Genomic DNA, 26787 nt, shown 5'->3' with positions numbered 1-26787 from the left:
GGAGCGAGGACGATCCTTTGTTTTCGCAGGCCCTTCGTTACCAGCCGCCAAATTGCTCGCGAGCTATCCGTCTCGTCCGCTAGTCACCGACCAATTTCGTGCACAGACAGAACGTACACCTCTCCTTTCCTCCTTCCACGTCTCCTGCTCGCCTCTCTTCCGTCGAATCTTCTTTTCGCGAAACACCCTGCCTCCTCCCGTGACCGTGGAACGATTAATAATTACCAGGCGTCCAGACATCCTCGTCAAAAGCTAGCCGCAGCTGCGTTTCGCTTCGACGCATCGGACTACGCGTACGGTACACGTGAACGTGGATAATCTGTTCCACGAAACGAATTAGATCGGTGGAAGCCTGGTCCTAGATCCAGCTAACCTCGCGATAATGCTCGTTATGATCGGATTCGTCGATATTCGACGGATTTCGACGGTTTCGTTTGGATCGGGAAAAACGTTCTTCAGGTTTACGAATCTCTTCGGAGAGGATCCGCAATGGCCGCTATCGTTATCGCGGTTTAAAGTCCGTCCGAGTTGGGAAGAGGGAAAAATACGGGAGGAGATGGAAACCGGGATTCGTCGGAATTATCTTAATGAAGTGTCACTAATGTCCACCTTCCACGTTTCTCTTTTCTCCGGCAGAGATCCCTCCGAAGATCCTTCATCCCCGGAGACGTCAGGTAGCCGGGGCCCCTTGCGTCCTCGACCGCGAGTAAAGAGGAGGGCCACGACGAAGATTTCCTATGATAAAGTGGCCGTGGAATCTCGAAATGAGGTACAGAGAACGGACCTTCCAGTGTCTTTCTTCTTCTTCTTCTTCTTCTTCTTCTTCTTCTTCTTCTTCTTCTTCTTCTTCTTGCTCGGAAGCGATCCGACCGGAGCTTTGTAAAGTCGGGCGCAACGAGTTTGACGAGAACTATGCCGGACAGGTGAAGTAATTCGAGCCCCATCGTCTATAAATAAGCCAGTCTTTCCGGATCCACGAGTTCGCCATAGATATACCGGTTATGTTCTCTCATTGTAACAAGCATCGTGGTATCGAAACGCGAACGATCGCAATAAATTCGTCAATGCTGACGGAATCGTGCCATTAACGAATCGTAAAATGGGACACCGAGCGGTGGCAGAGTCGGGTGTACCGGGACGGAATAGAGTCTCGCTGATGATTTTACAATCGCAATTACCGAATACCGGTTATAATTTACGCCCGTCGGGCGTATAATTATTCGAAAGCGCAGCTATGCCGAACAGTTCGATTGCTGTCATCCCCGAGCCCCGAAAAAGGGATCCGGCTAAGAATATCGCGCTAATGAACGGACATCGGGGTTCGTCGTGAGAAAATGTTTTCGCGCAGGTAGAGGAGATAAAGGGAGACGGAAAGAGAGCCTCTTCTCGCGTACAGGAATATTTTTAGCACGGGTAGGGTACGTCGCGTCTATGAGCGGTAAACACACGCTAAAAATCGACGCTTCAGCGGGTGGAACCGAAAAACGCCCCCTCATCCATCCTCGACTCCCTTTCCTTCTCCGTGCCGTGCATCGACGTTCGGCAAAAGGATCTTCGTGGATCTTGGTATTGGTAAAAACGTCGGTGATGCCGTGGTACCTGTTTCGATTTACCTGAGAAAGGAGGACTCCCCGCTAGAGGAGAAGACGGATACATGGGACGGTGAGGAGGAGCGAGAGAGAGAGAGAGAGGGCGAGCGAGTCGGGAGCACGGACGTCTAGCGGATAGAAAGGGACGGCAGGTTAACCCTCCCGATCCCCTGTCATTTGCCGCGAGCTTCGAGTCGTCGTGAAGACCTCGAAGGCTTCGTCGCCCAGCTATGCCGCGTGCATCTACGATTCTCCACCCACTCATACACGCGTAAATCTCGACGTTGTCGTTGTGCGTCGTGCGTGAGGTACTGGCCACAGCACTCCACATACCTGGCCGGACTTGCCATACCCTCCCCCGTCGGACGTCTCTCACCCTACTTACCTTTATACCTTTATACCTGCCACGGACGAGCTTCGTGCACCGACGCGGAGATACACGCGTCATTAAATAATCCTGGGCCGACGCTCATCAGGATCTTTACGAGGCGAAATAATATTCGGCCGACCGTCCTGCGGATAGCCGCGCGATATTTTACGTAAGGATCCTCGACGCCTCGTCCTTTTCGCTCCTCTCGTCCTGGCGTCTCTCTTCCACCATCCTGTCTCTCGTCAGCCACCAAAACTTCTTCCTTTTCGTCTCGTCATTTTTCTTCGCTCGACTCTGTCTTTCTCTTTCCTCTCTCCCTCTCTCTCCCTCTCTCTCTCTCTCTCTTTTTCTTCTCCTTTTCCGATTTGTTATCGCACGCACGAGACTCGGCGTGCCGTATCACGCGAGCGCGAGAGATCGCGCTTTATTTACGCGTTCCTTACGACCGCTCTCACCTGCAAGCCCGACGATCTTCGGACACGATTTCGAGATCTGGATGCTATCGCGATGGCAATTGCCGGTCTTTAACGAGTTACGGTTATCAAAGCGTGAACGGAGGAACCGACGAGTTAATTAATCTTGGCGCTCTCGCGATTCGGCACCTACGGCTCTCCCTCTCTTTCCTTTTTCCTTCACTCTGCTTCCTTTTCCCTCGCGAAAATCCACTCGATAGTCGATACGATTCCGACTATGGTTCGCTACTCGCTCGAAACCTCGCCGATTCGGATAGAGGGGAGAAGAAAGAAGGCGTTGCGCAACCGATCTACCAATAACCCGATCCGAAACGCGAGCAATGATTTATCGGGCGACGCAAGGAGCAAACGGAAGTTCAGTGAATCGTGACGGTGAATTTATCGTACGAGTTCTATCTTTGAGCCTGGCCAACGTGGAAACGATCGCGAGTGCTTTAAATAATATACCGAGGGGGACAGGGCGCGAAGGGGGTTTCGCGAAATTGACTGGAAGCTAATTCGGAGTGCGCAACGATTTCGTCGGATGTCTCGATTTCTCGAGAACGAGGGTCGAAAATTTCCACCGGGAATAGACGGCTAGAAAGCATCGTCTCTAGTAAGTTTCCCACTTACGGCTGCTTATAAACAAAGACCGGAATAGAAGTAACGGCTTCTGGGATAACAAACCGTCTCGAGTGGCCAAGTAATACGCGTTTACTAGAACACCCGACCTTCTCTTCGGTTTTCTCATTTCTGACGAGGAAATCCTCCAACGTGACGATCGCTCCGTTTATCTCGTCTTCGACCAAGTACGTCCGACGCTCCTCCTCTCGCGGGACTGCCGAAATTAACGACACGCGAGAGAGAACGGGGCGCCGAAAAGGCGACGGTAATCTCGACGACGTCCGAGACATCGTTCCCCCGATTATTTCCATATCGACGGAACCTCGACATCGGAATTGCATTTGCAGCGGCGCGACGCGGTGTCGCAGGTATTATTCCGCGTTCAGCCGGATGGCATTCCAGGCGGACCGGAAACTCGAATTTCTCCTGTCGCGCCACCTGCCCCCCGATAATTATTCCAACACCGCTGGCCGGCGTTATCCAGTGTACCCAGGGTGTTAACTTCTATTACGTTCTCCAACTACGATCCGGAGGTACCGTGCTTCTCGAGCATCGGCACTCTCTCTCACTCTCGGCTACCATAGAAATTCCCGGCTCGCGTGTTTCACGCGACTCTTGTCCGCAAACAATGCTCGATCTTCGTGGATCTTTCCAATTAAGCGGCCGAGGGCTCGTCCGATCAGGTGCAAAGGAAGAGAGGGTGCGCGAGCTCTCGTTCCTTTTTCCACTGCCCGAAGGGCACCGTTTAGAAAAGGGAAGTCACGGGGTTCTCGAGAAATCTCCTCGAACAGTCGTTCCCTCTCGTCTCCTCTTTGTCCGGTTCTCGTTTCAACCCTGCTTCTCGCTTCTGTCGCTCGTTTTATCCCGCTCTGGCCTCTTTCGCGGCCTTCCTCGTCCAATTTCTCGATACGAGCTGGCGACACTCGTTGGCCCCGTTCCGAGAAGAATAATAATTCCGCAATTTCGCCGGCACGCGGCGGAAGGAGGCCCGCGTCGTCGTCTGGCCCCGTAGTCCTTTTCTTCCTCTTTCCACGGCTAATTCCGCAGGTGTACACGCGCTTCGAGCATAAGCAGCCATAGTGGACGACGACGAGGACGACGACGATTTGCGCCCGGGTCCACCTCTTTTCGAGGCAGTCGCGCCTGTCTGCTTCGATATTAGCGGCCTCACGGCTGCAGCCGGGTGTCTGTCTGCGTGCGGACAGACGGAAAGGGCGAAAAGGAGACGAAGGAGACCGGACGAGAGGAGGATAAGACCCGGGCTGCGGGCTTAGAAACGTGTTTAAGGAGCGGCGCGATGGAGGGAGGAAAGAAAGAGTTTTTTTAAAGAGTGTAACCATGGCGTGCTGTAACAAAACACAGTCTAGAAGCGGACCGAAAGGCAGCCAGCCTAGGACAACAAAGGCCCTGGGTCTTGCCTCGCGGTCACGTCCCGCGCCTCCTCGTACGTTTCACCCTTGCCTCCTTTTTATCCTCCACTCGCTCCTTTCTTCCTCCTCCCACGTCACCCCGGTGCATCTCCATTTTTCCCTCTTCCTCTCTCTCTCGCTCTTTTCTCCCTTCTTCGCGAGGTAAGAGAATTTGTCGCTGAATCTGTTATCGCGAGGATCTCGAGGCGAGCCGCTACGAGACGATCTACGGCCCGATATCGAGTTCCCGCGTTCGCGTTATGAAACGTTCGATCTTTGCCGTTTTTTCCCTTCTCTTTCGCGAATCGATCGCGAAAAGTATCCGGTATCGTTCCTCGATCGAGAATCACCATCCGACTGATACCGCGGCGCGTTATCCGGGCGAGAAAAAATGGCGTGGGCGAGAGAAGATCAAGGGCGAGACAAAGGAACGTTTAATCGGCGAACGCGAGAGACGTTCGGGCCGCGGATGCGTTGTACGGATTCCTACGGCCGAAAAAGCAGCGACCGGTTCACCGGCGCGATATACGTATACGCGGACCGCGAGTGGTCCATTAACAATAATTCCGACGGTGAATCGACCCGGGAGGGCCCCGGCTGCTCCGCGAGATACACGCGCGTGTGTGTTCGAAGAAGGAATCCTTTCTCGGCAGAAAGGAAACGGGAGAAAAAAGGAGGAAGGAAGGGAACACGGGCGTGCAAACCCGTTTGGCCGTTAGCAGACTCCTTCGCGGCCAGCACGCTCCAGCTCGCTCCGACGCAGGACGATCGTTCGCCGCGCTCACGGCTAAAAGTCTGAGCTGCTCTTTTGCTCCTGCCGGCTTGTACACTGACCTATATTCGATGGAACCGGGTCTGGAGACTCGAAGCAACCAACCATCGGAGACCCACTAGCCCGAAGAAGTCCGTGGATCCGACGTGTGCGTCTTCCCTGCCGCCTCTACGTGCACGTACACACACGCTCGCGCAACGAGGCATCTTCGCTCCTCTATCGATCCACGCGTTTCGCCATCGGAGTGTACGTGGCTCGCGGACTCTCGGACACGGACCGTTTTTCCTCTTCGCCCCTGCCTTTTTTCCCCTTTCGTTTTTCCACCCCATCCCCGTCGCGTTTTTCGGCGGAAAAATATATCGCGGCCCACGGGCCACGTACTTTCCAGCGTACGCGTCCGCTACGTGTGCCCCGTTGCGTCGAACGATGCAGTTAGATCGATGCAGCCTGCACACTCGGCCCGGTCGAGCAGAAGCTATTTACGTGCCCGGTGCTTCTGAATCTTTTAGCGCGTGACGCACTTCGGGGACTATCTGGCGCGCGATAATCGATCCCGCCGTCGCGGAGATGAGATCTGCCGATCGGTGAACTTGTTCCGCGGGAACGCGTGGGCGTAGCCGCCGTTCAGGTGGTCGCTGTCGCGTCCCGAGTGCTCCGAACCAGCCCACGGCTCCGCTCCGACCACCTACCGCGCGATTTTCCTTTTCCGCGCTTTTTTCTCCTTTTCCGACCAGAACCAGTGGAATCGTTTCGCGCATCCCGCCAGGTACGCTGTGATTTCGAAGAGCGACTTTGGTACACCTAGACTCGTCTCTCGAACCGCGATTTTAAAGTTCACGGTTGAGGGAAACGCGTTGGGTAGATACGATTCTTCCGGCTCGATTCGTCGAGTCGTTTTCGCGCAAGTTTGCACTTTCGAGGAGCGTTTTTTCGTTCTTCGCGAACGCGGTGTATTTACTTGGCCACGAATTCTAGGGGTTAAAACGTCGGTAACCGCGGCGTGAAAGCGAGCGCCAGAGGTTTTCTACAGGATCGGCGAGTATTTCTCGTTCATCCGGCAATTTTCCGACTCGATCCAGCGCGGCGAATCGAAGCCTTCGTTCTTGCTTTTCCCATCGCGCGGCCCGGGATACTCGAGACGGCAGGATATATCCGGATCTGGGTTAAGCGAGGATCATCCGAGTCACGCTCCTTATAACTCGGATTGAAACATCCCGCCGTGGAACACGATCGATTTCACGGTTTGTACACCGCGAGGTGAGACATCTCGAATCTCCAGTCCGGGTCGAGATTCTCAGAGTCGAGGTTCTCGCGATAACAATGAACATCTCCACTTCCCAGAGTACCCTCGACGCTCCGGCTAAACACGCAGAGCGAAGTAATTCCAATAATAAATCCGACAATCTCGTCCGACCAGCCGGAGAATTCTCCGGTCTCGCCTCTAAACCTCGAAAGCTATCCCGAGGAGTCCGAGATTCAACGGACAGGATGGAATGGACGATAAAGAGACGTAAAACGCGAGCAAATAGAAGCGTGGATCCGGTAGCTCAGGCATACGAGCCACGTATCCGCGCGCTGCATCCATAAATATGCAAAATTTCGTTCGCATTCGTTGCACGATCGTCGCGTACACCGCGAACGCACGGTGAGTGTAGCGGTGGTGGTGCCTTGGAAATTTCGAAATCGGTCAGACAATCGATCCCACAGCTGCCCCAATTCTCCGGCGAGTTTACGCGCGCGTGTAATCCCCGTGGCGCTTCCGTCCAACGATTTTCACTTTCCACGGGGCCCCAGCGTCGATCACGAGTGTCGCTCGCGACGATGATCGATCGTTTAATCCGACGCACCGCGCCGCCTCGCATCCCGGCGTCGAGTAACGATCGATAATTGCCTGTACACGCCGCGACCGCCGCCGGAAAGTCCCGATTAAGTTGCCGCGATTATCACGGTCGATAGCGATATAGTTGCATTTTAATGCGTGCCGAGTTATTTGCATGATTACAGGTGTACACGATTACAAAGCGTGCGCCAGGCCGGGCTACGCGATCGAGATAAGTGAAGGGTTGCCCGTGATAAACACGCTCGTGATTGATACCGGAACACGCGTAAAGATGCCGATTAAAGAAGCTCGATAGGTGGCACGGCGCGAGGGTAAAAGTAAATCTCGCCGTCGCATGCGCGCGTATTACGCGCCGACGTTCTCGATATCGCGATCTCTTTCCCCGCTAAAGAGTATGCAAATTGTCTCGGTAAATGTCGACGAACCCGAGTGTTGGCGCGAAAACGAGCGCGGTTTTCGAAGGAACTCGTTCGCGCTCCGGGACCTCGTAACGAGCGCGGTGTTGTAAACCGATTTGCATATCGAATAGAAAGCACGCGAATAAATCAGAACCGAGTGTCCGGCTAGATTTTCTTGCATCATCGTCCGCGAGCGCGGTTCACCGCTGCGCGACAAAACCGCTCGAATTATCGGGAAATATTCGGTGGAAGGGCATCCACGCGACTTAGGGTCCTGTCTCCACGAAGGGAGCAGTATATCGGGAAGCCGTAGGACGGCCAACTTTCCGCCCGCGATCGAGAGTCGCGAGTTGGAAAAATACCTTCCGCGAAACTTCGGCCGCGGAATAATTAGGAAGTTTCGGTGGTTCCCGAGTTCCTGCACCGGGAACAACTTCGCCTCGTGACAACTCGATTCCTCCCATACACGCGTAACCACGACGTGATCCTTTATTATCGACCTTGAGGAACGCGAAACGCGACCCAGTTTCCAATCTCTCGCGTATCTCGCCGGTCTTCGTCGATGGAAAGAAACCGCGGGGAGAAGCTGGGTTAAAAATGAAGCATTCCAAAGAGGCACGATTCCATTTTCTACCCCATCATCTCGTGTCTGTCTCATTAGCACTTCTGACCCCACAGTGGGAGAAAGAGAGAGAGAGAGAGAGGGTGTAGGAGCAGCGTCGCGGAGAAAGCGAAGCGAAGCTCGGGCTGAATGCGGCTGCAAATGAGGGGCACCAACGGATGCCGCGGTGGTCGCCTGAACCAGCTATAGCTGGCTGCCTCTATGAAAGATGCAGAAGCGCTAAATGAAGAGCCTGGTCACTGGAATAGCGGTGGATATCAGGGACGACGTGGAAACAGGCCGAGGAGACGAGCTTTGATCAGGCCAACCCCGTCCATCTTTCATTTTCTTACGCCGCTGTTCGTTCCGGTGGCATTCACGATTCTTTCTCGCGTGAACCACACGACTGGAATAAATTAGGCGACTTTCCCTCCTTTCCTTTCCCCGGTGAACTAGTTTTCCGCAATCTTTTCTCGCTGCGCGAGGCGTTCCAGGGGGAGGGCAGGGGGCGGGGGAGGGGGAGAGAAAGAAAACGGGGAAAAGAGAAAAGAGAAAAATCGCGATATTCGTTTTTCATACCGGTGCCCGATGATAAATTAACGCGGCCGGCCAGGACCAACGATCGATAGATTATCGCGAGGCGATATTGCGTAAGTATCGCGTAACGCAACGTTCCGATGGTATAAATTATAGCGAGATTAGCGGCCGGTAATCGTACGCGGTATGGAAAATGGAGTTCGTTTCGATCGACGAGCACGGAGGTTGATGGAAAGCTGGTATAGTCGCGGAGAACGTGTAGCGCAACGTTGCGCAATACCAAGGTAGACGAAATATCAAGGAGAAATATTTTAGACGAGTGGTCGCCGCTAACCTCCCCCTTCCACGTATCTCCGTGCGTTTCCGTAGGTTTATGTAAAACATCTTACACGCGTGGATATTGCTTCCTGAGATTTTCATACGTAACGGCGGGTTGCGCAACATCCATCTCGCCCCGTGTATTCCAACGCCATAAAGGTGGATGAAAACGTCGCAGGAGGATTCTACGAACGTAAATTTCAATGGAACGGCTAATAGCTTCTAGCTTTCCGATACGTGCCTCCGTCTCTCACCGACGAAGACCACGTTATCGTCCCTGGGCGCCCGAGTTCGGACACTCGGGACCGTTGCACGCGTTTCCGCGGAAATTTCCTATACATTTCCGTGAAGTTTCGTTATAGAAAACGATGGAAAAGGACGACGGAAGATCAAACGATTTCCGTTCGAGCAGCGACGACGGATGACTTTGTCGTTTTTCCGCTCGCTCGCCGTACGTGTACGCGAAACTGCGGAATATTCGTCCCTTTCGCTAGCGACAGCGGTATAAAATCGATCGTAACTCGTGGAGCATAAAAAAAAGTCGTTCCATTCCCGTTTCCAGAATTCCATTCGAACCAGTCCAGACCCGGCCGTTCCTTTCTCGCGAAATGCGACCGAAAACCTTGACCTTGCCGCAAGCTGGAGTACCCAACCCCCTTTCGCACCTCTTATTCGCGAACCCCTACGAGTCTACTCGCGCAGTAACGATATCCACTGCTCATCGCCTGGCGAGCAACGGTGGTATCAGAAACCTTGACCTTCGCACTACAGCCCCAAGTGGCCCTATTCTTCCCGGCTTCCTAGAGCCTACCGCAACGCGTCTCCTGGCCAAAGCGAACGCTCGAGCTCGACTCGCTCGATTTCGCGGGACGGGTCGGATAGTTAACCCAGACTAGAGGGGAAAAACGAACGGAAGCACTTGACTCACCGGATTGTTGGCGAGCGACGAGGTAGCCGCAGCGGTGGGATGATGATCGTAATCCAGGTAATCGTCCCGACTCCTTTCCGTGTCGTCCCTGTCGTCCCTGAAGTCCCGGTAATCCCTGAGGTCCCTCGGATCCCTGATGTCGCGTAAGTCCCGAAGGTCGCGGAAGTCGCGCTGTTCTCGGAGGTCGCAACGGCTCACGTGGTCCCGTTCAACGCGAAGCTGCCTCGACATCGCCGTCGGCTCCTCCTCCTGCGAGTCGAGCAGCAGCTGCTCGGCTCCACCGCCACCTCCTCCACCACCGCCTCCGCCACCTCCAGCACCACCTCCGCGTCGGGCGGGATAACGCCGGGGGTCACACCATCCTACCTCCTCCCCCGCCCCTCCGACGACCACGCCGCGGGGCAACCGAGCCGTGCCTGGGGCCCTCACGACCGATCTGCCACGAACCTCCTGCCCCCGCGGCCCCCCGGGGGGCTCCACCACATCACACCCAAACGCTACGCTTCGCGGACCCCTCACGACCCGACTCTTCTGCCTCCACTACGCACTCCACCCTCTCTGCTCCCCTTCGCGATCTCTTCCGTCTCTCGACTGCCTTTTTCTTCCTTCTCTTTCTCTTTTATTCCCTCTTTTCTATTCCTCTCCTTCCCCTCTCTTCGTTCCGAGTTTTCCTATGCTTTCTCCGGGGGTTTTCCTTACGGCCCGACTCTCCTCTCACCCGATGACTACTCGCTCGGCTGGCTAGAGGCAACGGAGCGGCGGTGGACCAGCGGAAGCAGCGAGAGAGTGGCGGCTGAAGATGACGCGCCAGGCGAAACGCTTCGAGTGTCTGTAAACAGAGGCAGAGCGACAGGGTTAGCGCGATCGATTTCGGACGAGAACGGATTTGCCAGATTCCCGGTTCGCTCACACATTTCGGCAGTAATAAATCGGAAATTTGGCGTTTTCGTAACTTTGTACGAAACGCAGGGTGATACGTAGCCACGACGTTGGATTTGCGTTACGTTTCGCGTTTACGAGGAACAGATTAACGGCGGAAATAGCTCGTCGCACGAAAATACCCGCGGATACGTTTTTACTCGCGCGTGTATACACGCGCGAAGAGGAGGAGGCGAGACTACTCGATAAAGAGACTACGGTTCCCGCAGCCTTTGGTATACGATATAACGCTACCGCAACTACGTAAGATGTAAATTCAATTTCCACGTCGTTACCATATGTCGCGACGGATAATTCAATTTAAATTTAGCGAGGCAAGCTATTTTGACACGGTGACACGTGTTCCCCTATTGTTACGCCGTGGCGTGCTCTATCCAACGTCCCAGCGTCTCTCAAAGTTTACGTTTCTCGCTCACATCGACGGATCGTCGTGTTCGAAACGACCAAGGTTCCGTTCGAATTATGGATTCGAAGCGATCGATACGTTACGTAACCCACGATCGTTAGATTTACGTTCGATTCGACGGAATTGCTCCGAGTGGCATTTCGCGTGTATAAAATTACGCGACACGACGCATCGAAATGGGAAAATATCGGAAACGTTTTTCCCTCGCGTCACGGTCAGACCCCGAGTCGACGAGCGTGGCAAAGTTTCCCGCAAACTGCCGCAAACTCGATCGAGTTGCCGCGGCAATGGTTGGAACAATAGCAAGGTCAGTCGCGATTCGTTAAATCGATGATCGTTAATTAACCCGTGACCGCCGGAAGACGCGGACCGATGGTAGCGATAGACGCGGAACTTCTCTCTGCCAAGGTCAGACTCGACCATTCGGAAGTTATGGCTGCTCTGCACCGTTACCTTGAGAGGCTAGCGCAGAAAGCGACGTGTCTCCGACCTACGCGAACCTTGTACACCGGCGGAGAAACGCGGAAGGCAAGGATTGCGGTGCGAAAAGGACGGACGCGCGAACTGGAGTGAAACGAAACGATAAACCGGTGCGTAAAGTCCTCCCTGACGTTTCAGCCTTTCGAAGGAGAGAGGGTGGCAACGAAGCTCACCCAAGGTGGGGTGAGTTGAGGTTAGGTCACGCCGCAGACCGCGAATGTAGGGTTGTGGGTCGCGCCCGGTCGAGCTCAGCTGCGCTGCGACCTAAAGGGGTTGCGGCTTGTCTCTGGTCAGACACGCCACAGGCCACTCGATCCTCGTTCCCTCTATTCCTCTACGGAAGATGCTCTGACCAACCCTCTCTGCAATTTTCCCCACGATCACCGCTTCGACGCTTTTCACAGGCTATCGCGTAAAGAAACGCGTTACGCGACAGTAGAATGTGACCGTCACGAGTCAGACCAAGAGTCGGACGCGTTCACGAGTATCGTAACGCTATCGCGACGGAATCGCGACGGAATCGCGACGTAATCGCGACGATATCGTAGCTTCGCTTCGCGAGACACTTTGATTTTAGAGTCGGACGCGTTCACGAGTATCGTAACGCTATCGCGACGGAATCGCGACGGAATCGCGACGATATCGTAGCTTCGCTTCGCGAGACACTTTGATTCCGCGAATCGAGGAACAGGAGGAAAGGATCGATCCGTGCCGTCGCGCGAGTGTGTCACTCCGAGAGGCAAATCGAACGCGAAGAGTCAAGGTAACCACAAGAGGAGCGTACCGTCCTCCGAAACTTACTCGATCCTCTGCTCGACCCGGAGTCTTCGTACCGCGACCTTTCCTTCGTCGAGAGACGAACACACCACTGACGGATCACTTTCGCGCGCGGCTCACGCTGCACCGCGAGCGATCGGCTCGAAACGCGTACTATGGCCGATACAGGGTGAGATGGAACGAGGTTGGATCGCGACGAGAACGGACTTCCGCGTGGACGATCCGGCGGCAAGAAGGTGTCCACGACGTCGAAACGACGGTGACGGTTGGGCCGTGCTCGCGTCGACGGCTGCTGCTATCGCGGCTCGCGCTACCTCGGCCGGTCTCGGTCGGCCTCGTCCTTAGTCGGTCCCGCTCGGCTCTTGTATCGTGACGTCGCGCGAGGACGCGAAAACCCCGGCGGTCTAGAGTATCGATCGCATGCGCCAGCGCACGCGAGCTACGCTGCGGCGCGTCCACACGCGCCTTTCTCCACTAGCGCGAGGGTTGCTCGACACGTGGTTGCCTTTCCGTCCGACCATCCTCGTCTTTTCGTAACCGAGCCTCCGCGCTCGAGACCGCCGCGCGACTCGATCACAGTCACGAGTGAAAGTTGCGAGTACCGATACATGGACGAAAGGTAAGGTCGGAAGAAGCTGTTCGAGGTTCACCGATCATCCTCTGGGATCGCCGAGCGTAGGTGTCAAGGGATGACCTTGCTTTAACCGCATTCGTCGGAACGGTAGCGTCCGATAGTTCGGTGCACGAGTACTCTCGCGGTGTCGTTTGCGAATAATACTCTATGGTCGAGTGTGAGATTATTTTTCTTTTCCTTTTTTTTTTTTTTCCTTTTTTTTTTTTTTTTTTTTTTTTCTAATTTATTGATAAAGGAAGAAAACGAATGGATTTAAATTCATCGATGATTCTATCGCTTCGTTTGTCATCCGAATCGCGAGTGCGACCCAGAGCCTTTCCCAACGGCTGTTTATCTACTTCTGCATCGTGCTGCGAATTAACGATCCTGCACCGTTTCCGCAGCTACGTTTCGATCCAGAGCTATCGGGTAGCGTAAAACCGGACGATCGACGTTACGAGTACGATCGTTCTGCTTATCGATCGACGCTGGCTCGTTATCACGGCGGTCTCTCTCGTTGCACGCGTAGACCGTTTCGAAACGACGATACGTCGTTAAGCTGTTTATCGCGAAGCAGTCATTAAGAGCAGCACTTTCGTTTAATTACACGTTATTAACTTGCGCTTAATGTTACGAGTTAAACCGACTGAAACTGGTATAATTACCGAACGTTGTAATTAGTTAAACAGACCATACGTTCCGTACATGTCCGTACGTCCATAAATAATCGATGCCGACGCGATACGAGGTTCCGCTCGATCCTATCCGCCCGTGGTATCCCGAGCTCGTCACGTTCCACGAAAGAGGGATGAAACCACCCCCGAAGGTCTGTCGAACGGCCCGACATCTGCCGGAGGCCGGAAGAAGCGCGACGGAAGAAAGTCGCACGCGAAAGTGGAAACGACCCGTAGTTTTGCGCGCGCGGGTAGCCACCCTACCGCTCGCGACTTTCCCCGTGATTTCGTTCCGATGCTCTTCTTACCGACCCGCGGGACGATATCGTTCGAGTTTACCCCGAACGGCGGCCACTGACTTTCGATAAAGACGCGCTTACTCGCGGCCTATGGCTGCGTTACGATCGAACGTTATTGATCGTAAAACAAAGTGCTAGGCGCGTTAAGTAAATGGAACTAGCGCGCGCTATGCAGTGCTGCATACTGGCGGCTGGAATCGGAACATTGTCTCGCTGAACGGTAATCGTTTTAACTAGCCGACTAAAAAGACGCGTCGCGGACACGCGATTTCTTTCGACCACCCCCCGATTCCGTTCCAATTTTCCTTGAGTTCGTCGAGCAGACAGACGCACGATGATTAAAATTCCCGCGTTTGAGAAGTTCGGAAAAGCACGTTCGAAGCGGTCAAGGATCGAAAGATCGTTTAGAGTCAATGGCTAAAACTCAACGAGATACCTCGTGTTTGTCGCGAGAAAGAAATTACCGCCACGGACGAGGAAAGTTTTCCCTTTGAGTAGCACCTTTTTACCGCGCGCGAAGAGCAACCCTTCTCGGCGAGCAGTTCTAGCGCGTTATGCGATCATCGATCAACCGCGAGAAGCGATACGAAGGGCGTCGCGTAGCGGGATTTGCCGTGGGAAGCGACGGTCGTAGGATCGCGACGCAGTCGTATACCGAGCGAGTGGTGCGGTGTATATAGACGAGGATGGCAGTGGCGTACGCGTTTCGCCGCGAGTCAGCGCGACGCTAGACCGCCACAGCCAGTCGGCCAGCCAGCCAGCCAGCCAGCCACCAGTCCATCATCCCCGCGGCTACGCCGTAAGGTGGCAACGTTGCTCTCGCGCGAGAGAGCTTCGGAGTCAGGCGCAAGGGGCAATGCTACCGCTCGCGCCAACAATACACGCTGGTAGGGGAAGCTATAGAGCGTTCTAGGAGCGTGTTGACGATTGTGGTGGGGGCGAGTGGTCTAGCGCTCGACGGAGAGGTTGGTGCGGCGGGGTGGGGGTAAGCGTCGCGCCGGTGGTGGGGGCGCGAGACGAGGTAGCGCGAGAGGGAGCGCAGCGGCGAGAGCAGGAGAGAGGTAGAAGGAGGAGAGGGAGCGAGAGGCCGCCGAAAGCGCATAGCGGCCCATAATTCGGTGCGCCGCCCCGCAATCAGGTTCGTGCTCGATGTTTCTAACCGCCTCGCTCGTCGCAACCGGGAGAGAGAGACGGTAGTGCACGTTTTTACGTTTGCTCGCGAGAGCTCCGTTGACTAAGTACACAGTCCGTGATAGAGCGGAGCACGGTGCTCGGCTCGCGCCGTCTATTTTTCTATTTTTTTCTTCCCCGGTTCTCCTTTTCGACCCGGAACGTGATCTCGTTCTCCTCGCGCGTCCCTGTTGTTTACTCGTACCCGATAGATACGCGGCTGACAGACGCTCCACTCTCTCGGGGTATCGTGTCGGTAGTTTATCGTCGTGTGAGAAAAGCCGGAAGGGCTCGCCACGTTTTTGTCCCTCGAGGACGACACACACGTACACACACACACACCACGCATACGGAGGAGGACGATCGAGTGCGAGGGAAAGCCTGCTGCTGCTACTGCTACCGCCGCTGTTAAAGACGGAAGGAAGAGGACGAGAAACGCAGTGGCTGGCCGGTGTAGACTCGCAACAGGAGCGCGCGTCTCTGCCAGTAGTCGACCAGTCGCGGCCATTCAGTCACAGTCAGTCGATCATTCGGTCAGTGCCGGTTCTACGCTTCGAACGTTTCTCTCTGTCTGTTTATACTCTCCTCGAGTTCCTCAATGGTGGCCGTCCGATGTGTTTCGCTGGCAACCGACGATGATCCTTTGTCCGTAAGTGAAAACGAGAAACGGAACGTAGGCTGGCTCAGAAGCTGGTCCCCGAGAAACGGATCCCTGGTGCTGTTACGACTTTGTGTTTCATCGTTCGAGACAGCGATCGTTACACGAGTATATCGCTGGCCACGACACGGTTGGCGTCGAAGGAAAATGTGCCGCCACGGACACTGGCCAGTGAATTAACGAATTAATGAATTTCTCACGTGATCGTTTTCTTACGTTCGATTCGTTGATTGTTGGTGATGATTGTGCTGGTTCGCTAATGTACTACACGCCTCCACGTCGTGATCGTCATCGTGTTCGTCTTCGTGGTCGTCATCGTGGTCGTCATCGTCGTCGTCGTCGTCGTTAGTGGAGGAGGAGGGAGCCTCGATCGAAACGTCCATCCTTAGAGCATCTCTCGCCGTGTCTTTCTTCCCTACAGCTTGGTCCACGTAGTCACGTAAATATATAAGAACGAAAAAGAGAGAAAAGACGTACACATGCATGCCCCGAAACCGCGTCCCGGACGCACGTGTGTGCACGTGCACGAAGAATACGATCGTGTTATGGCCGCGGCGCGCTGCACGGGCTCTGATTATTAACGAGTTATTACCGCGATACTAATTAAGTTTAATCGCAAGGCCGCCGTTCGTTAAAGTTAATTGCACGATCGACCACGGCCCACGTCGTTAACTACGCCGTCCCTGCTCGCTGCGTAGTCGTGCTTTTATAGAAATTACGTGGACTCGATTGGTAGGACGCGCGAAAATCCTTGCTTCGTCGCCGTTTCCTTTTTTATCCTCTTTCCTCTACTTCCCTCCTCGCTCTCTCCCCCCCTCTCTCTCTCTCTCTCTCTCTCTCTCTCTCTCTCCTTTTCCTCTGTTTCCTCTTCTCCATCTGGTCCCTCCTTCCGTCTCTCTTCTTCCCGACGAACACTGCCGTTCGATCGGTGTTTAAAGTTACATGGAAATTCTTCCGCGATACGCGATCCCTGGCCTCCCGTTGCCCCCGTAACCGTTGCGAACAGTCGCGTGAATCGCAATTGCACCGGTACGTGTCACGAGGCTCGTGTTTCTCGCGGTTTTCAGACAGCGCACGGTAGCAGCGAGAACAGCCCCTACACCCATCGCGTTTCTTCTCTCGCCTTTCGTCTCCCATCCGGTGGCTGATCGCTCCACCTCGTCTTTTTCATCGGTATACACACCGGGACCAACGATATCGCGATCGTCTCGCTCCAACGGCTCCAGTCCGTTAATTTGTTTGCCGCCTCGCCTACCGTTCCTCGGCCGCGTTGCTCGCGTCCTCCATCCTTGTCGTCGATGCTCGTTCGTTTCTCCAAATCTCCTTCCTCTATCTCGCTCTGATTAGTCTCGTTATTCGACCTCTTAACGGTACGCTTTTTTCTCCTTCATTCCCCTCCCGAGTGATTAATCGATGAATTTGATTATTCGAAACTGGATCGATGCTCGCTCGAAGGTTGCGAACGACTTTTCACCGTCCCGCCATCATTGTGCCCCATTCGATACACTCTATTTTCCCATGGAACGTTGAACCGTCTATTTTCGATCGTTTTTTTCTTCCGTCACATGTTCCAATCTACATATTTTCTTTTACGTATTCCTCGTTTTAATCGCGCATTTGCATTTCGTTATTCGGGTTATGTCGCTTCGCGGTGACTTCTCGCTCGCTGCTCTCGCACGATTTCTTTATTTCCTTTTTCTCTTTATCTCCCCGTATTTCCGAACGACGCTTTTCGAGAATTACCAACCCACACGCGCTGCTCGACGTTCGTAGAGGCAACGTTTTCTCGATGATTCATTAGCGACCGTGCCAACGTATGCGTGTACGCTTACCGACGTAAGCTAACCTCTACCGTTCGCGTTACGCGATTCAATTACGAAAAATACCGTGCGCTAAAAACGCGTTTAATTTTAGTTACCCGTTATATATCTGCTTCTTTTAGAGTTTCAGTTACGCGACTGTGCCTCGCCTTTGCGCGATTTGGCATGAAAAACTAGCAAAGGAAGTAGACTCGCTTCGTCACAGTGCAGACGGTTCAGAAAGAAAGCAATGATTTGCGAATTTCTTCGTATTCCTTATCATCCGAGATACATTCGCGCGTAGGAATTAAAAGTAAACTAAACCGATAACATCGCTCCGCGCGTCGATAAACCATCCATTTTATTCGGGTATCACCAATAAAGCCTATTTTTAATTTCAATTCGGGTATCACGGAGATAAAAGATAGAGAAGAAATTGGCGAACGGTCGGTGAGCGTATTTACCGGATGATCCCACGATTTTCCATCCCCGCCATCGCTCCCCGTCGAATTTCGTTTCTCTTCGGCCTTATGCTAATGCAGCCGACTCTCCGTGCACATGTCACGGCGGATCCTAGACGGAATTTGTTAAAGTTAGGCCGTTCGTTGCGACACGCACAGGCACACGCGTTGTGTATTGCGTGCGACGCGTGTGATCAATAAATCGGGGCTGTGCAGCAGCACGTACACGAACGCAAACGATGCGTGTACGCGCGTGACGTGCACACTGTTGCAGCGCCGGTCCTAAAACGCATGGCCTAAACGTAACAGCGTTCCTTTCCCGATGATGCTCTCTAACAATGTATCGAAAACGCAGCCAGTTCAGAAACGTCTTTGTGGCGCGTGTGAAAAGATTTCCCTCGCCAGCGTCCACCGTCGCCAGACCGCTTTGCGTTTTTCCTCCTTTTTTTATCTTTATTTTCGTCGTTTCCCTTATTTCTCTTATTTTCCTTATTACAAAAATGGTCGCCAGAGACCCGTCGATCCGGAGATTCCTCGTCGAAATTGAAATCGCGTTCTCCGAATTTTTTCCAATATTTTAATCCTTTGGAACCGGAAGGTGACTCTTTTGGCCGCCATTGTCGGCAAGATTCTAAAGATTCGTAATTTCTATAGCAGATTTTTCTTTCATTCTTCATCTACCAGTCAGTTCGCATAGACGGGTAGGTTTCTGTGTTGAGTTTAGTGTAAAACAATTTTGTAAATTACTTTGCCACGCAATTTTTTATTCGCCTCGGAGTTTAGAACGAAAGAGCTTCCAGTTGCTACTTCCTCATGGCAAGGTTTTCGAGTCCCGAGGATAAATGTTCCTTACGATTTTTTATTTTCTTTTTTCCACATTTTATTCTTCGCATTCCGTATCGCGATCTTCGGATATCGAACATCGACGCGGCGAACTCGTTTCAGCGAGCCAAGATCTGCTACTGCGAGTCGTAATTACGTAGCGTTCGATTGCACGGTCTCCGTGTAAGGATTTCCATCAGAATCGCCGCGGTAATCCGACGTTGAATCGCGTATGCTCGAAGCCTGGTGCAGCCGATGAACGTACGATTTCGAGCGTAGCGATTGTTCTTTGTAGGCGAATTTTTGTCAGAACTAGCCGTACGCCGGTTCACTTTCTCCTTGGCCTATCATCTTATAACAGGCTTCCCGTCGTGTTTTTGATAAATTCGATACGAAACTTCCTGGACGCACGGGATGTCGGACACGTAACAAATGTACGCACATGTATTATCTCGGCGAGTAATACACGCTGGTACTTGGTTCGTAGTTGGAAGCGAGGCGCTTCGTCGAAACCTTCGCTCCAACCGTGAACATCCTGCAGCACCGGTGTAAATACGAATCGATATCTCGAGGCGAGGCCTTAACCTTATGGGGGGGTTCGACCTTAGAAATTCGCGCTGGAAATGGCAGAAAGATAGATCTATGAATTCTTCTCGGTGGAGAGGTGGCTGGGTTTTTAAAATTGGTCCGATCGTTTCGTCCCTGCACTCGGTTCGCGATTCGCGATGGAGTCGCAAGGTTGATTAACGCCGTTAGAAACGGAAATCCCTCGAGCCACCGTTCTGTCTTTCCACATGGCGGCCGATGGTTATTTGATCGATACGAGCCCTCGTCTACCTCTCTCTCTCTCTCTCTTTCTCTCTTTCGCTCTCTCCGCTTTTCACCGCGAGCAGCATTGCGACCCTTTTATTAATGACTCACTCACACGCATCTCGATAAGCCGCGATAGTCACGAGCCTCGCATTTGGGAACCTTCCACGCACACGAAGGTCGTATCTTTTCCGACCATTTATTAAGCGTCCTCCCATTGCATGTCGCTCCCTTTCTACGACTCGCGATTCGTTCGAATCGGATCCCGTTGGTCGCCGTTCGAAACGGGGGAGATGTCGGCGAAGGAAAAGAGAACCGCTGCTTGTTTTCAAATAACCGTTTATCGCGGTCGATTATCGATCCTCGCGGCCCTCGTAATCCGCGTACCGGCGTTATCGGGCCCGATGAAACAAAAGAGTCACGCGCTAAGCGAGAGTGACGCGACTCGCGAAATTTACGACGTCGAATCGTATTTATACGGTGCAAATCTCTTCCGTGAACCTCGCTGCCTCGCGATAACGCGTAAACACGTCGCACGATCGGCGTCGATCGCCAATTTTTATCGTCCTCGCGGTTCGCGCCCAGATACCCGATCGTGCGCGGTCCTTCCAACTTTGTAATCTCCGACTCGATCGTGCAACTATGTACACACGGACGTAAGCGAATAGTTGCCATTGGACGATTCGCATTTCGAGAAATTTTAATCGGCCCAATCGGAGTACGCGCAAATCCCGAGACCGTTGCTCGAGATGTTATTCTCGCGCGAGGAATTCGCGGAGACACCGCGTATCGATAACGGAGAGAGATAAGCAGGGTCTGGCGAGATGGCGGAAAACGGGGAAATATTGGCGTGCACGGCGGCGAGGCGCAGGAAAAACAGTGCAAATTAACCGAATTATGGAAGCGTCGCGTTTGCTAATGATTTATGCGCGACAATGTGCCGGTAATTGGCAGCGTGCACGCAGCGAGCGACGCGCGGCCTGTCCACCGATTAATTAACGAATTGACGGGCACGAGATTGCGGCCGCAAAACGATGTACGTACATTCGTCACTGGGAGACGGTCAATTGTCGGTGCTGGAGCGCAAACTTGCTCGTTTGTCACCGGTTCGTCGTCGTCGTCGTCGGTCGCCGTTCGTTTTCGACCCTCCGGGGCTCCTTCTTACGTATGGGGCCCGTCGTGTGCAATCGGTTCGACCGCGTGGGAATCGATGCAAAGGAGAAGTTTCTCTCGACGCCCCCTCTTCGGATATTAAAGCAACAGCAGGAAGCGTATTTTTCAACCGATACGTCCGGTCGATCGAACGGCGCGTTTTATTCCAACGATGCTCGAACGATATTAAAAAACGAAAAAAATAGGCAAAGAGAGAGCGAGCGAGAGAGAGAGAGGGGCGGGAGGGGAGGAGGGAACCGAGGAAAAAAGCGTTCCAGGCAGAACAGAGACTAATAAATAGAGGAGGCGATCGCGCGATGATCGAATAACGCAATAAAAAGATAATTACTGGAAAATGGAAGCCAATAATGGGCGGGTATAAAATTTTACAAGCGAACGAACGTTTCGTCGATGTACACCGCGCGCGTTCTCTATGGTTTCTCTACGGCTATTGTTACACGATAAAGGGAGAGAAAAAAAGAAAAAGAAATTTTTCTCTCCTTTCCCTCCCTCTCTCTTTGTCTCTTTCCTTTTCGTTACTTTAGCCGGTTCGAAGAGTAAATTTTCGGGGTACTCGTAAAATCGACCGGTTTCGAGAATAATCTTCGTGATTCCGGTTAGTCCTTCTCTGACGGCCAACGGTAATACATAGTTTGCCGTGGAACGCGTCGGTAGACGCGGTTTCGTTTTCGACCAGTGGTCCTGGCCGGAATTGTTTCGAAGCTGGCCGAAGCGGCGAACCGCGATGAGATAACAGAAATTAAGGGTTCTAGGGTCCGTAGCTACGTACCTGGGTAGGAAAACGTACGCGCGTAGAAGCCGGGCTTCTAGCCACGTACGTACCTGCCGAGAGGCCGAAGGGGCCTCGAGGGAACGTAGCAGCTGGCCCGATAATTGCGCCGGCGATATTATTAATGGTCCCAAAGATTTGCTTCGGCCCGGAACCCAGGTAGACGAGCGAGTGTACGGTACTGTACTTGCATGCTGCGCGCCCACCTTAATCCTCCGCCACGTGAAAAAGTACGGGATGTAACCGAGCACAATGATACTAGCCTGCCGAGGACTGGCTATACGCGTACATGCATACGTGCGCACACACGTACGCGCGGTTATTCTTCTCCTTGATCTCCGTGATCCTTCTATGCACCTCGAATTCTTCGCTTTTCGATGCTCCACGATGTACCCACAGGTCCCTTTTGCTCGAGTAAAAATAGTCGAGATATAAAATCGTATTCGAACCGCGGGATTTTCTGTCCTCGCAATTCTCCGTACCAGATGTACCGAGTTTGTTAAGAGCCCGTTTTCGTTTTCTCTTTTATTCATTTTTTTTATTTTCTCTTTTTTTTCGGAGTAAATCGTAAATTTGCGGTGGTACGGAGGATATCTGAGATAAGTCCTTCCGGTTTCTTGGGATAGTCGTCGAAGGTTTACCCGGAGAGATACGGAAACTGACGAAATGAGCGGGGAATTCTAATTAACGAGATTACGGGAGGACGCGTAATGATTATTTTTTTGGAGGAACACGTAGATCCCGGACGAGACTCGGGCGAATTGCGGCAAAGGACGGGAAAGGAATCTCCCTCTCGGTCCTTTTTCCAAGAAGGGTCAGGATGTAAGGGGCCAGGAGTGTTTATTTTCGGGCAGCAACGGGACGCTTGTTCGGGAGCACTGCACGCTTTCATTACGACGCGTCGCGTCGGGAAAAACTTTGCGTTCTCTGTGCGTTCGTTCCTCTGGTAACTCGAGCACCGCGCATGGCCTCTTCTTCTTTCTCCGCCTCTGGATATTTTCTCGTTTTCCACTCGTGGTCTGCGTTCTGTCCGATTTCGAGCACTCTCACCCTCTCTTCCCTCTTCCACCATCTCTCGCTCTGTCTCGGTGAAAAGGGCGCCGGTAATACGAGCCGAGCGTTATGGGTTTTCCCTGCCCGCGCACACGTGCATCCGCAAATGTATGCCGATGGTGCGTGCAACACCCACCGCGCGAAAATTCCGTTTTCACTTTCGTTCGGTCGACAAAAACTTTCACCGATCGATCGCCTCGCGTCGTAGGAAACGACACTCGGTGGAATAAAATCAAGGACGTTCGACGACGTTTCATTCATCGTGCGCGTCCCGTTTCCTCGTACCCTGCCGGATATTCCTTTTTAATATTTAAACCGTGACGTCGGATTGTTCGAGCTCCCGAAGAAAATCGCGCATTCCTCCCGCTCGCGAATACATTTCAATATTTACGTACGATTTCTCACGAACGCGGCCGTGTTCCAGTTGGAAACCTATGCACGACGTTTCTTCGAATATTCCTCGAATATTCTTCGATGCTGGTACAGCGAGCCTAGGGTGTATGCTAATTTTCCGGTTACGCAACGCCGGGGTATCGCATAAGCTGGTACGTTCGATCTTATGGATCGACGATCCTACGAATCCGAGTACCCGTTTTCCAAGGACGTTAACGATGCTTTTAATTTAAATTTCGACGTCGTAGATCGCGTACCAAAAATATCGTCGATATGATGGCACGACGTTGAGAAGGAAATTCGTAGACCGAGAGATAAAAAAAATCGTGGAAAGATAAAACGCTGTCTCCCTTGGAATCTGTCGTCAAGGGTGGTCCGTCATCCCCTAATTTCATCGGTGCTATACATCGTTCAACGAGACTAGTCGGCATCGCTCTTTCTTCGTTGCTTTTCTTATCATTCGTACCATTCGATACGATTCGCTTCTGCGAGTTATTTTTCCTTCTCCGATTCGTCTCGTTGAACGATCTATAGCGCACCGTGACAAAGTCTGAAACAAAAGTCGGGCGCCGTGGTGGAAGGGTTAACTCCGAGATCCGTTGCATCCGGTTATCGCTCGCGGTTTCTGGCAAAGTTGTTCGCGCCAGTTGCACCGTTTTACTCTGTCACAGACTGAAAAGTACATTCCGTTATCGCGGAATTTCCTCCGCCTAATACAATGCCGATAAGAAACTGGCAACTATCTGTCGCCTTATCGCGATGCATACGTCTGCTCATATTTTTCCGCAATTAGCACGTCGCCGGATCGATCGAGATCCATTCGATTTCGCATCTGTCCCCGTATTTATCCCGCGTATTCATCTTTCGATTTCTCGAAATGGAGGTTACGAATTCCGCGGTTCCCGCTGCTCACGGATGCATCGCGAGTGATTCGGTTGCTCGTTCGAGGGCAACTCGCGGCAAGAAATGGCCGGCAAAATCTCCGTATCTCGAAGCTCACACGAAATTGCTCTCGGTTTTTATCATCCACTCGGAGAACGCGAATCGTTCGCTTTTCTTGCTCCGGATCGCGGCGACCTTTTTCCTATTCGTCCTTGAAGCCTGGTCGATCGGCGTGATGCCCGCGATCGAGCTCTGTCGTCGCGGATGTCGCGATCACAATCCGAGATCAATCTTCGATCGTAATAACGCGACGATACGACGCTGGTAGGTACGGTAGCGGAGGATCGGAGCTGCGACGAAAGGCGGAGGAGGAAGAGGTATCCTCTGCGACGAGGCGAGAGGGAGCTGGATCGAGCGTGTGCCACACCTCGAATATTCCTGCAACGCGTTGTGGCCAATCTCTCGACTCGTCTCGAGATCTATCCGCTTCGCGATTCCCCTCTGCGCGGCTTCCACCGACAGGATCGATCTATCGCATGGCACGTGCGTGCGTTTCCTGCTCGCGCGTAAAATATCGCCCGCCGCGTTATCTGCCCGTGGCCGGTCGTTAGCTCGCGATACGGCGCGAGCTTTTTCTCGCCGTGGAAAAATCGCTCGACCGGCTAATAATCGCGGACGATTACGTTTTACGAGGAGATTACGCGGTTGGAGCTGCTGCCGCGGCGTGTCGGGGGTAGGCTCGTCGAATCGGTCCCTCGATCCTCGATCTTTTCATCGTTTCGTTCCTTTTTTTATTTTTCTTCGTGGAATTAAAAGTCGAAATTTCGAGGGAAGATGAGCGAGTCGGAGGATAGAGGAAGGATCGTAGTAAAATAATTTTCGAATAATCGAAGGTATACGGTTCTGGCTAGCGATCTCGAGTCTGCGTCGTAATACTGGTAATCGATCGCGATTTCAACCGCGTCCATATCCACGGACTTAGTTAATCGTTCGATAAGCGCCCTGGATCGTACGCGAGATATCGGGTGGGGACAAATGTAATTATTTTCGTCGCGACGGATTTTGTTGATATCGACGACGTCTGTCGTCGGATAAGTTTACCGTCTCGATAAAATTGCACGCGGTTTCCGTACTGTTGCGCGATTAAACGTTCCTGCTCTGATTAGAATTTTTTCTCGGCGTGGAGAAGTAAAAAGAACATGGACGCGGTGCGGGATTTTTATCGAGCGTTTTAACTCGGGTATACCGAGCGTGTAAGGTCACTGGGTTCTGCGTCGCTTGGAAGGAACAGGGCGATCGAAAGCGATACCCGTAACGCGCGTAAATCGGAGATTTTTCCTAACCTCGTTAAATCTGCACCGTCATCGACTCGAGTCGTCACCGCGTGTCGATCGGAGATCGACGACCAACGATAAACCACGTATCGACGATCGTTCGGATAAGGCCGTATTATCGGTGGACAAATGCATCGATCTGGCAGAAAAACAAACTTCGTGGAACAGTTCCGATTACCGTTCGCGAGATGTCTCGCGGATTGCATCCGCGGGCCGCGCACCTCGACGAGATAAAAAGAAAAACACGGCGCGAGCAGGTGGAAAGCAGCGCGGACGTCGCGACGCGTCGGAGAGAAGAGGAGAAGAACGGTCGGACTTAATTGCATCGCGCGTCGACGTATCATCCGTCTGCGATGAAAAATCGTCGTAGACACGGCCGACGCGACGCGTAATCGATCTTAATACCGATCTCCCGTATCTGCTACCGCCCGACCTCGCCGCGCCGCCGCGGATCCGCGGTTTCGCGATAAAAACGCGATATTCCGCAGCCGAGCGCGAGATAACGCGTTCCATATTGCAGCGAGCCGACGAGATAACAGCACTCGCGTTATTTACGTACGCGCCGCGCGGAGCATTGTGCCGCATCACCGGCTTTTTCTATTTCGATCCAGCCCCTCTCGCCGCCATCTTCCTGCCTTCTCGCGCATCTGCGCGCAACCGATCGCGACCACGTTCCACTTTATTTTCGGAGAAAAAAAAACGTGAAAAAGAAAGTAAAGATTCGTTTCTCGATTATTTCCACTCGTACGAGTTTCACCTGGCGTCGGGATTACGATAATACGTCTATGGCGCAGTTTCGTTCGATTTTCGGTGGTCCCCGAGACTAAGTAGCCATCGAACGATAGTTGATTCCGTGAGGAGAGAGAGAGAGAGAGAGAGAGAGAGAGAGAGAGAGAGAGAGAGAGAGAGAGAGGAGAGAGCAGGAGAAGGAGGCACGAGGGCAATTTGTCCGACGAAGACGCACGCGGAACTTTCGGTGTACGGGGACCTCGTTAACGCGTCGATTGCTAAATGTCTCCTAATTGGACGGTAGGAGATGCACGACCGCGGCGAGAACGCGCTCGGTTATCAAAGGGTCGTCAACCTGACGTTCCGTGGAGAGCGATCACAGAAATACCTGTAAACACTGCCGCACAGGTAGAGGCAACACAGTCTCAGCCGTGAGTCTGTGAGCCGATAGAAGTCTGCTGATAAGCGCGATCACGCGATCTCCCGTTCGCGATACGACTCTCGGCCGGAATACGAAAAGTATCCTCGTCCCGGAGGACTCGTCTGCGTCTCGTACACCTTTGACCCATCGGAAGCTTCCTCGACGATTAATCGCGAAGAGGGTCGGATCTCCCCTGGAATAATCGCGAATACTATCGACGGAAGAAACCTGATCGAAATTAAAAATCGTCCTCGGCGCGCGATTCGCCGAATCGAACATCGAGTCGC

General features: G+C 53.0%; 2 protein-coding genes across 16 annotated transcripts in view; one reads left to right on the top strand and one right to left on the bottom strand.

Annotated features, from left to right (window-relative positions):
• Ca-beta (Calcium channel protein beta subunit) overlaps positions 1–16375 on the bottom strand; it is a 77151-nt gene extending 60776 nt beyond the window's left edge. For 8 of the 13 annotated variants that reach the window (XR_001890778.1, XM_017911210.1, XM_017911217.1 and 5 more), the window contains exons 1-2: positions 12465–12726; positions 9839–10667 (exon numbers count right to left, since the gene is read on the bottom strand). Coding sequence is in view for 12 of the 13 variants with exons in the window: in XM_017911210.1 (XP_017766699.1) it covers positions 9839–10069 (231 nt within the window). In the remaining variant the exon portion in view is untranslated. Of the gene's footprint in view, positions 1–9838; positions 10668–10748; positions 10831–11636; positions 11736–12464; positions 12727–13718; positions 13772–16070 lie in introns of those variants that run through there. The other 5 variants (XM_017911213.1, XM_017911214.1, XM_017911219.1 and 2 more) reach the window with 5 other exon arrangements.
• LOC108555533 (protein abrupt) overlaps positions 15147–26787 on the top strand; it is a 57282-nt gene continuing 45641 nt past the window's right edge. For 2 of the 3 annotated variants that reach the window (XM_017911205.1, XM_017911208.1), the window contains exon 1: positions 15147–15164. The gene's annotated coding sequence lies outside the window, so the exon portion shown is untranslated. Of the gene's footprint in view, positions 15165–15500; positions 15846–26787 lie in introns of those variants that run through there. The other variant, XM_017911206.1, reaches the window with a different exon arrangement.

This window comes from Eufriesea mexicana, unplaced genomic scaffold (assembly GCF_001483705.2).
Source record: "Eufriesea mexicana isolate 0111107269 unplaced genomic scaffold, ASM148370v2 scaffold124, whole genome shotgun sequence".
Taxonomy (NCBI): Eukaryota; Metazoa; Arthropoda; class Insecta; order Hymenoptera; family Apidae; genus Eufriesea; species Eufriesea mexicana.
This window is presented reverse-complemented; position numbering and strand designations above follow the sequence as displayed.